Here is a 12,024-nt window from a genome sequence, read left to right on the forward strand (position 1 = left end):
CAATGTATGTTTAGGAAAATGACAATAACTTAAAGAAAAAAAGGCAGTGTAATTAAAAACTTTGCAAAATAGTACAGTAGAACTTTGATAACAAAGTGTCATTTTCAAATCCAATTGAATTTATTTTACCCCCAATCACAACGGTGGCATCGTCCTGTAATCCAGCTACAGTATACTCATCCGGATCGGCCTTGCCCGGACTCCCGCTCGTCCGGATCGGCAATCGTGATTTTTTTTCTAGTGGCACAGTACAGTAGAAGTCCGATTATCCAAGCTAAACTGGACGGAGACTATTTCGGATTATGAAAAACTCTAATAACACGGTGAAAATTATAGGTTATAATTAGACAAAAATTGTATTGAATATGGTTTATTATTACAGTACAGTAATAAGTGCATAAGCATATACAGTACTGTATTTGCTCGACTCTAGATAGTCCAGATTTTACGCAATCCGGACCGGACGTCCCCTACATTAGTCCGGATGAGCGAGAGCTAGAAGGTCACGAATTGTGGATATTTATAGGCATGCACTGTGGATGCGATACTCCTTGGTGTGGATCAACATCAGCACTAGTGAGTACTACGACTATCCGCAGTACTATCCTGATGATTAGACCAATTCGTTAATTACAAGGCAAAAATATTGTTCGGATTCCACTATAAACTGTAGGTCCCTTAGTTGCCATTGGCTGTATGGGCTGTTAATTAACAGCTGTGTTTAAGGAATATGTCAGCCTTAGTCACTAACAAGACTACAAGATTGCACCACTCATCCCCATTCACACTTGGCTTAAAATACCTACTTTGTATGGTTACCATTATTTCAATGAAAAGTATTAAAGTCAAGTAAACCTCGATAAGAAGTTTACCTTGATAACAAGTCTTATCTAATAATCCCCAAGAGTCTTGTTTTCGAGGTTCTACTGTACTAAGAAAAGTTTTGAAAAAATTTTACCTGTATATTTATTTCTAAACAAAACATACCACGTTTCCAAACATTTTATCTCTAGAATTGGAATAGAAAGTTACTTTGTAATACCACTTTACCAATATTGTTTATAATTTGTACTCAGTAATAAATTTGGTTAGTAATAAATATGAACGTCATATCAGTACATAATAAATCTACTCAACCTACGTATAACGATAACATTGTTTCAATTAGGTGGATCCAAACTTAAGTTTTACAAGGTCAATTATTTTGCAACAGTTCTCAGTAAGTATATTATAATGATAGCAGTAGGAGTTAATTTGAGTTACAGTTTATGTACATATACACAGTTCCTGAAGCCAGGATAGATGTACATAGAATAAACAGCTTTTGTGGTATAGCGCTCATAGTAACAGAGTACTCAATTGTAACATTTTCACGATTAATATTCGCTTCGCTTGTTTTCTGTTTGTCATTAGATTATTTAGCTTATTTTTGTACCAAATGTATGTTAAGTTTTGTCGTATTAACATTATTAAAATGTTTTATTGAATTTACTAATATTTTTATGTTAAGAGATGTAATGCATTTGAGTGACAGGGATTGGACGTGAAACTGTTGGAGGTTGTAATCGGTATTGGAAGATAATTATTTCATTTATTTGTTTTTGAATTATTATGTTAAATTCCCATTGTGTGACCCTTACCATATAAATATACCATTATTTTTACACGTTGAATTTACAATTTTCAGAGATTTGAAAGTTTCAAACCAACTTTAAAAAAATGTGTTCCATATATTTCACAAAGATTAAACAAAAACCATTTACTATAGATTACTTGAATTACACCACTCAAAGAAAGGACTACAGCCAAATTATATTTCCCATTTAACTTCATATTTGTAGTCAGCTAACCAAATTGAGTTTATAGTTGACAATCAGTTGTTGTTTTTCACACTATTATAAAAAGCACAATGTTGAAGGAATGGAAGTAGATTTCCTTTTTGTATATTTTGTGGTAAGGGCCTCTAAATATTAAGAGTAAGGGATTAGTTCCTAGTTATATGACTAGTTTTTGTGTTAAAGAACCATATGGATTTTCTCAGACCAATACAAATTTAAAGATCCTCTTTAGGCTTGGAAAGAGAAACTTAATTGTACTGTTATAACTTAACAGACACCCTTTTAATAGATACAACACAATACAAATTTGCAAGATATTTTGTTTCTTCACTTACATTTTGCGTTCATCTCATAATAGGAATTCAAAACAGAAAATAATATAATTCATTGGATAAAAATATTTTATCTCTGATAAATTGGCATTCGTCTCTTTCACTTATCTTTTATTTTGTCCCATTAAGAATTCTGATTCAGTAATGGTGTCTGTTCTAAAAATTATGCACACTCAACAACTATACTTATTATTGTTAGTTGAAATTACACATCACAAAAAAGTGTTGATCCAAATCCAAGTAAGTAAAATTATTTTAAACCTTTGTATCCAAGCCGAATGTTCAAAATTGTAACAGCAATAGTTGATGTAAATGGAGGTGAATTTCTCTCAATGCATTCACTGATTGTTGAAGTAGTTAATAATCCCACTGATTAAAATATTTAATTTTTATACTTTTTTAGTTTGTTAGAAGTTACCAAAAAATTTGTTTTACTTATGTATCCAGCTTAGGAAAACATAATATTTGTTTACAATAACTAATTTAAAAAAATAAATACATTGAACTTATTATATTGCAGTGTGTTAATACTCCTCGTGAACTCCATGAACTGTGCTACAGATTTTGCCTTGGTATTTTAACGACAATTCAAGGCATTATGTCAGAGGGGGTTTTCAAAACAGAAACAGTTCTTGAATTTAATTACGTACACAGTACGTGCATTTTATTTAACAATAAAATAGTATATTTTAATTTTTTGACCCAAGCTCAAGTTTAACAAGGAAAATGAGCGAGGATTGAAAAAAAAATTTTTGCCCGTGAACTTGTCATGTAAAGATTACTTCTCACAATTACACACTTCCGACCGATATAAGCTATTGCCATTGATTATAGAGAGCAGGCCAGGGTCTACTCTCCTTACTCTGTGCTATTACAATCGAAGTTTACAAGAGAGGATACGGATAATTTTCCCCCCTCGGCTCAGTAGATTTTTACTCTTAGGGGAAAAAGAGCTCCCGTAGAACCGCAACGCGTGTATTGAAAACTGCTATTTGCTGCAGACGAAAAAGTAATTTCAGGAACAGGGCATGAATAAAGACTTCAAATGTAACTGCAAATAATAACATATTTTATTTCTCTAACTTAACTAAACATAAATTTTCAAAATATATACAAACATCTTTCTATACATCATCAGTCAGTTAAACAACTAAACACTGAGTTACACAAAATTCAACAACTTCGATCAGAGGCACAGGGAATCGCTTACATCACAGCACCATTGAGATTAGATCATGCACGACTTAGACCGAGACATCCGATGTCTTATTTGAAAACAATCAACACCTAACGCGCCCGTTAACGGGTAATGATAAAAAAGACAAACCAGTGGTGGGGTAAATTTTCCAGTGCGGGAACATATTTTGGAAAAAGACAGATTTCCACCTTACTACACCACTGCAACAAACTACGATATAAAATGGTGGGAAATCCCAAGATTTACCTGAATGTTTCCCTGATTGGATATCAGCTGTTTTTAACTTGCAAGTTGAAAAATGATGTATGTTATGAAATTTTGCTTTAGCAATAAAGCTGAAAATATATTAAATCGTGAATTGCTTTATACACAGCTAGAATAATAAGTTAACAAATAGATTTATTATCTAGATATTTTGCTCTGCACATGAACTAAAAAATGGTAACTGTGAAATCACATTGTGGTTTACAATTATTTTTGTTATTGAATATTGAGTATTATATGATTCTATTTGGTTTGAATGCGAAAATTTCAATACATTTTCATTCAAAGTTTCTTCTTACTCTTATTGATAAAATGTTGGTAAAAAAACTCGGCAATCATTCACCTAAACAATTTAGTAACAAAACTTTCTACAATAAAATAAATCATTTACAATAGGAACTTTTGTTATGTTATTTGATTCAAGACAAACTACGCTATTTATGAATTTGTAAACAATTCTTAACCGGAAAAAATATTTACTAGGGTTGTTAACTTTACATTAACTAAATTAAATAGTCAAACTCCAATAACAAAGGTTGACAAACATTCAATACATCGACAATAAATTTCCACTGGCCACTTAATGACTTAAAATTGATAATTTGGATTAGTGCTAATGGGAAATAGCCATACATGTTTGAGTTTGGAAACAGCTTAATCTTATTTTTAAACATTTGATAAAGCTCTTTTAACTAATTTAATGACATAACAATATCTCGCAACAAACGATTTTGTGATGAACTTTGTGGGAGCAACAGACTCTTGTTACTTAGAGCGACTTATTTACTTAATACTATCAATATTTTTAACAATTTATATTATGTAACAATGTAAGCAAAAAGTGGACAAAGTTTATCAGCCCGACTACAAAACTACGCAACTTCACAACAAACTGGCACCCACACAGGGTAGGCTCGTTATAACGCAGTTACAACAAGGGAAATGCAAATTGAGACAGGTACCATTAGAGAAAACAAGTTACATGAAACATTAGTTAGGATAACAAGTATAAAAAAACACCCAAGCGTACATAACTTTTCAACTGAAATGACTAAATATTTTCAGCATAGTTGATTTACGCTCCCTTTCTCACAATGTTTGTCAACTTTTCAGGTAAACAACACTTCAGTTTCTGTCAGGAGCACAGACAGCCCACTTGGAGAGGGGGAGGTAACTGGAAGGGGTCGAACTCCAGTCGGGGGGATAACAACCCTGAGGATGTTTCATTTGCCTGGATATCGTCTGTTGGAAGTTAACGGATATCGTGACAGGATGCAGCACTATATTGGCGAGATTGGTTTCAACGTTGCCAAGTTCGGCGAGGAATGGCGCAAGTACGTGATGGTCGATGGTGAGTGGGATATAGAAAGAGCCTTTGGAATGCAACGCGAAAATTGGTACTCCGGGAGTTGACGAGCGTGCGGGCGGTGGTGACGCAGGACTGGTGGGGGGATACCTAACCGGCGGAGGGGAAGGGATGGACGAAGTATCGCTCGGTCTTCTCCAGTCGTCGGAGCGACGTCGCTTCAAGGATATGGGATGAGATTGTTCCACACTGCCGGAGTGTTCGGCACTGAATCGTTGCTTGATGTTGTTTTTGAACTTGTAGAGTGAGCCGGAGGATGAATGGTTGTCGTGGGGGAGAGACGTTCCGTTGACTGAGTTGGGCGGGGAGGGCGGCTCGGGAACCATCTGGAAGCAAAGTAATTGATAAAATATTTACCAAGTGGAGACATTACAAAAATATATAAATATGTAAAATTATGATTTAACTTACTTTGAGGTAATTTTCCTTTTAAGTAACTACAACTCTTTAACAGCTTGTTGAAGGAGTTAGTTTAGTTTCTTTTAAGAGGTTTTAACTTTGCCCATCCACAATGTCATAGACATAATTTTTCACACATAAAAAAATAAAGAATTAATTGTCAAAACTACTAAGGACAAACAAGGTAAGCCAAATGTTTTAGCAAGTACACAAAATACTCGACACAGGAAATTAAGGCTAAACCATATTTAGACCAGTCTTAAGTAGTGTAAAACTCAATCTCACAACAGAGAAAATGAATTTAAATTCAGAAACACACCTGACTTCCCGTATCCGTAGTCTGGCAGTCCTGTAAAAGTAATTTATTGTCTAATTAAAGACTAAAAATTATCTTTAAATAATTTAAATTATTTTGAAAGAGTAGGCTAGATTTTATTTGCTGTATCAACTACTTTAACTATTATACCCTTATGTACCATTTCACCTAAGAGTTTATGATGTCTACTAAATTAATAAACCAATTCCTAACATGCAGGGATTCAGCTGGATTATATTCATTTTGTCAAAAAGCATAAAAGAGCCAACCGTTTTAACAATTTATTTTGTTCTGTAATATATATTGTGTCTTTCTGTAGTCCTATGTATGTTGAATAAGTGAATTGCTATTGTGTAATAATAACTTTTAAACCTTTTAATGGTATGGGATGTAAATTAATTTAATCATAACTGTTTATTTGACGTTTCTCTCTCTTTTGCATAAAGTAATCTTCTTGAGACATGAACGGAAGGTTAAAAAAGCCTGATTAGCAGTTATATTTCTAGAGAATAAAAAATGTTTTTAATACCCGCTACTAGGCAATCCATAGATGCCTATCAATGACAGAACTTCTCATAAGCTGCACATAAAGACATGAGACCAGATTGAGTTGTAGGTTGCTGCAAATTTCAGATGCAATCCTCAGCAAATTGGATTTATGTATGTATAGTATGTGATGTTTTCTGATGTTTTAACTTACTGGTTTGTGATTTGTGGCAATCTTTGAATAAGAAACAACAAAAAATTGCTAAATTACCTCTCGTCTATTCTGAGGCAAGGAGTTGCTTGTGAGTATGTCTCGCAGTTGACTTGCGCTATTGTAGAAGTTGTCCGTCGTCTGCCGTTCTCCGCCATCGCTGCTAGATCCCGACCCTGAGCCAGAACTTCGCTCTTTGCTGCTGGAACTAGTCTCTGGGTGGACTCTGGGATTGTTTAATCCTCCTCCTGCACGAGCATAGGTGACTATGAGAAAAATACTAAACTTGCGTGCTTAGAGTAGCACTAATACTTTGGAAGCTTTTAGAATTATGCTTAGGAAAGTATTTCTCAAATCAATTAAGTAACAACACAGTAGTGCTTATTGTTTTATTAATTTTGTGTTTGATAATTTTTACCTTTTCTTTCAGATTTTTGAATGGCAAGAGACAAATCCTGACCTTGGCTTAATCTACATGTTGGAAAAAATTGTAGAATATATTATATACTTCAACTGAGGATATCAACTGGGTGTGGAATCAATTCTTATTTGGATTTAACTGGGTACACATGTTGACTAGTTTTACCTCTGTATCCCAACCATTCAAATTGAAATCAGTACCCATCAAAAAAAGAATATATCTAGTCAACATTTTATAAAACCCAGGTAAGCAATGTTTTGAATCACTTTAAGAAAACTTATACTTTGCTTGATTAGAGAAATGACATTGTTCTACTATACTAAATGTGATCAATCCCTTCGCTGGTAAAAAAGCTAAAAGATGAAGAACCATTTAATGTCCACAATATGATATTTTCTTGAAGAACTACGACTCGATATTCAGGCAAAAACTTTATACCTACATCGAAGAACATAGCAATACGATAATCAATTCCAAAGTGTAACAAACCTTTCAATATTTTATCGCAGTGCCTCTGTAAGTGAGAGATGAGCTGGACACAGAGTTTATCTCCGGCGAACATTCCCTCCACCTCCACCAGGAAATGCATGGTTTCCGAGAGACACTCGTGGTATCCGAGCCGGTAATGTTCTTCGGTGATTTGCGCTGAGCCGTTCACCTCGAGTAGCCGAACGTTCTCATGGGTTGGCAACACTGCAGCTGTCATGTGCTGCTTGGCGACTCTCGTGTTGCTCTCTGGCGGAGAGTATGATTCCTCGGACTCCATGCTGGGGTTGTGCTCGATCTCACAATTGCCTGCGCAGACAGAAAAGGTGTTACTAATGGTTGTACTTGAGGAAATTTGTGGGATTAATCATAGTTCCGGGTTAAAAACCAATGCTCTTGCTAGTTCAAGAGTGTTAATGTTAATTCGCATTAAGTACAACATTTATGTAATAGGGACCAAAAACCCTTGTAAAAGAGATGTAATTTATATTATGTTTTATATGATGCCAAGACAACAGTCTTAAAGTGAACCTGAATGTTGAATGAATGAAATAACAGCTTTGTTGCTAAGATGTGATGGTTCTTTAGCCCTGACCTTTTAATATCCCTAATGGCAAGGACGTATGAGTCCAATTTTAAACCATTAAAAGCCTTCTGAATTTTCTCAAAGAAGAACAAGTTTTCTCTTATTTGAAAAAAGGCGATCTAAGTAATAATGTAATAGTAAAAAAGAAGTGGGCCCAAAATTGATCCTTAAGGGACACCAACAATATTCAAATTTTACAAAATTAGGTTTAGTGCTGTAATTTTTAAGAAGGAAAAGATCCTAACCTAAGTGGCATGTAGAGTGATGGTCTTGCAGATGTTTCATGTGTTTGATGGCCATCTCAATAATCTCAGTCTTTTCTATGCGGCCTCGCCCCTTCTTCATGTAGTCTGCAGGTATCAGTCGAGAAAGGTCGGCGAGACAGTTGTTCATACGGTCTCTCCTTCGCTTCTCTATGATCCTGTGAGACATGGGGTCCTATTAACAAACACAACAATCAGTGCTACAGGTTGTGGGTATTGGAAATGTGTATAGTGGTAGTAGTGAACAATTTTTGACATTTGACTACTGTTAGTAGGTATTATGTTCCCATTTTAAATGAGTAGCCAATTATTGAATGAAATTAAAGGTAGTTGTATTGAGGTATCTGTTAAATACACTAACTTTTCCAACCACGCTAAACGGAGAGGATACCGTAATTTACTGTTAGCTACGTGACGTCAAATATCTCAGGATAAAAACTAATGGAGTAAATATAATTTTAGAATGTAGATCACTCTGTGACTGTATGTGGCTCATTTAATTATGTATGCTACAACACAGAGAAGGTTCGGAGATAACATTCAATGGTGTCTAGCACTAGTCACTTCCCCTGGTACTCCTTTCCTCCCTCTCCATAACATACTACACTGGTCATGCTGGAGGAAGACCCTGTGCCATGTGCAATAGGAACACAAGAGCTTGCTGCTAGAGCTCTTCCTTGCTCGTGCAAGTAGGCTATATTGCCCGTGCAAGTATATTGCACTAGAAGGTATGTACGCGCACACACAACTTACTAGCTGAAAGCGCACAGTAATCCCATAAGCAAGTTTCCACCGTACCTTATATCTCTGTGGCCCCAATTAAAATACAAATAAAAAAAACCGCTCGGTACATATAGATGGGATGAGCAATTCAGTGGCCAAAATTGATTGGCAAAACGCTGTCATTGATAAAAGACTAACATGCACTTTAGATTAATTATGGTCCCACTACTTCCAGGGTCAGATGTGGTCAATTTAAAATTAGGAGCCAAATTTGAAAGTTCTGCAATGTCTTTTAGTGATCGACCAGTTAATCCAGAATTTTAAACAATCAAAGTAGAGGAATTGAAAGTGAATTAACAAAAATTATCATGTCATGGTCAATGGTATTTTCACTGAAAAACAGCCTCACATTGTCCTGTCTTTATCAGGTTGTGGTTGTGTGAGTGTTTACACTATTTTGCGCCCCGCCATAATCAAATGAGATGACAAGTTATTGAGCTAAAGATTAAACAAAACTCCCAACTCCGTTTAATTTTTTCATTTGTATAGTTAGATCAGCTAATGGTATACTATCAATGTAGCTGACACTGTCGGTAGATGATAGTTTTTATGTGTACCTATGTAAGGCTTCAGCATATTAGCTTTCTTTCTACACTGAATGTAAAATCTTTAAATATTTTGAGCTAGAGCAAATATCTGCTTGAACTAAACCTGTAAAGCCACGTTAACATGAGGTTCTATACCTGCCTCAGATAACTTGAATTAGAGGCAGGTAACCTGCGTACCACATAAGTTAATGTAATTTGTGGGTGGTCTTCTATCAATAAATGTACAAAATTAAAAATAATATTTAGAACTATATATAAAGGTACCTATTTAGTTAATTTATTTTTACTACTCATACTCTACCCAAATTTGTAATAGGGAGAAAGTTTTAACAACATTACAGTATATCATGAGGTTTTAAACAAATCCAAAGGAAATGTAATTTAGAGGTGTTTCCTTCAATCAATTATTATGATGGTGTTTAATTGAAAAAAAATAATAATTTTGAGCAACAAATCTCTGTTTAACAAAACATGATAGCTAACTGTTGGTTTCTTATTAGTTTCTGAGTATTTTTGTCTATAGTTAGTTTAAAGTATAAGACTTAAGACTGCTTGAAGTTTCCTTGGCTTCAACAAAAAAACGTGCCAGCATAGAGTAATATCTTCAGTATCCAATAGTCAATGGTAATGTCATAGATAAAAAAAAAACATACTCCAAGGTACACCTTTTGTCATCAAGTGACTTGAAAGCCTCCTATGTAAACAGTATTTCTAGTTAAAACTTTTGAAATTTGTTAAAAGTTTCCCCAACCTCATTACAATTATTTCAAAATATTTTTCCCATTGTAAAACTATTAGACAAAATTTTGTTAATCACCTCTTTAGCCAACACCTTCCTTTTGGAAAGCACGGTGGCGAGTTTCTGAAAATCAGTGCTGTGTAACGGTGGGGGCTCCCCGGCCATTAGAAGATGCCGCTCCAAAATAGTAGCACTTTGGGTAACCATTGTTCACTCGCGATAACAGTTACTTGTCACACTATCACTGGCGAGAGCACTACGCGGAACTAACCTCACTTTCCGCGGCACTGTACTGAACTGAAGTGAAGTGGCTGACTGACTGGCTAGTGGCTGTACTTTTGGCGCGTCACTGAGAGCAGTCTGGCGGGAGTTTGTATAACCTCGGCGCACGTTTCTCGCCGCGCGCTTCGTCACGCGTCTTCGTACAGGTCGGCCAAAGTTTCTGTGCGCGCGACCAGATCTGGTTGAGTCTAGGCGAGGGGGTTGGCGGGGGTACTTTTGTGAAAACATTTGTGTCTTGCTACTCACTCGCCACTCCTCACCACTACCCCCAGCACTGCCAATAGCCGGTGCCCGTATGTTTTAGTTCGGCTAGTAGCGACCCGTCCACGCGCACAGAAGTTTTGGCCGAGCTGTACACGCCAACACCGCACACCGCTCTCGATGACTTGCCCCCGATAATACAGAACCGTCTCCAAGGTTGTTTGCTGTGCCAACATTTTACCGGAGACGTATTCCGCAACTGATTGGAATTTTTTGATTTAGATTACGCATTTTAATTTTGTTGTCTAATTGTTGGACATTGATAAAGCATATTCACTGTAATTTGGTGTAGGCCTACACACAACCAACGGCATATTTACAATAGGTGAAAAGTAAAACAATAATTTTACAATCGATACAAAAAGTAGTAAAAGTGAGATTTTACGAAAACGTTCCTAAATAAACTAGAGTCGACGAAACTCTGTTTATTGCAATACAATTAATTACTAACGAAATTTCTCAGAAGATTGCAGCATACGTTTTGTGTGAATATGAATAGAGGGAGGTGTGAACTGGTTTTAACTAACCTCTAGTATTTTTTTACATTCAAAATTGAATAGACCATTTGAATAGACCCCCTATACAAACACGTAATTAATTGTACATTTCTTCAAATACTTTTCCATAGTAAAATGTATTTTCGTTTCATTAATATTTATTGATTATCATGTATTCAACGCCAGAACTAAATATTCTAGTTCAAAATTTAATTTTCAATGTTCCTTCACAAATCTAATTACCCAGCTAACGATGAAGTTCCAATTTCGTAATCAATTCAATTATCGATTATCAATAAATTCTAGGGAAGTTATCAATTTCACACTGATCAGGCACTTTGACGGGTTTGGGGGGGGGGGGCTTGAGAGGCTTCGGCACTTATTAATTATTTGTTATTTCTTCTAATCATCGTTATTATTTTTTTATTTAATTTACTTAGGGGGCAGACCCGACTCCCCCATCAACTTAGCCCCCCATAAAAAGAAATCCTGACTACTTGCCTAAATTTTTGACTCCTAAGTAGCAACAGCAATGATTTACTATACGTGAGCAAATATCACGTCCCATTGCAGAGCGCGTGTGTGAGCGTGTGACTAGTCACGTAGCCCACATGTTCGGGTTCCCACATCCCAGCACAGGTAACGGACCAGGGTCCGCTAGGATGTTTAGATCGGAAGTTTCCATTACGTGAACGTTCTATTTCCGACACGTGCACGAGTTGAAGAGTTGGCGCAACACGTGGTAATA

At 35.8% G+C, this 12,024-nt stretch overlaps 1 protein-coding gene across 4 annotated transcripts in view; it reads right to left on the reverse strand.

The window, feature by feature from the left end:
• Positions 1–3,218: 3,218 nt before the first annotated feature.
• LOC128995103 (hairy/enhancer-of-split related with YRPW motif protein-like) overlaps positions 3,219–12,024 on the reverse strand; it is a 70,692-nt gene continuing 61,886 nt past the window's right edge. The window contains exons 1-5 of one of the 4 annotated variants that reach the window (XM_054420005.1): positions 10,315–10,544; positions 8,149–8,341; positions 7,321–7,626; positions 6,471–6,658; positions 3,219–5,324 (exon numbers count right to left, since the gene is read on the reverse strand). In XM_054420005.1, coding sequence (XP_054275980.1) covers positions 4,758–5,324; positions 6,471–6,658; positions 7,321–7,626; positions 8,149–8,341; positions 10,315–10,443 — 1,383 coding nt within the window. In that variant the 5' untranslated portion in view covers positions 10,444–10,544 and the 3' untranslated portion in view covers positions 3,219–4,757. Of the gene's footprint in view, positions 5,325–6,470; positions 6,659–7,320; positions 7,627–8,148; positions 8,342–10,314; positions 10,545–12,024 lie in introns of those variants that run through there. The other 3 variants (XM_054420006.1, XM_054420004.1, XM_054420003.1) reach the window with 3 other exon arrangements.

Source organism: Macrosteles quadrilineatus, unplaced genomic scaffold (assembly GCF_028750875.1).
Source record: "Macrosteles quadrilineatus isolate MER2022 unplaced genomic scaffold, UCM_ALF_1.0 Scaffold_5__1_contigs__length_97177068, whole genome shotgun sequence".
NCBI classification, from domain to species: Eukaryota; Metazoa; Arthropoda; class Insecta; order Hemiptera; family Cicadellidae; genus Macrosteles; species Macrosteles quadrilineatus.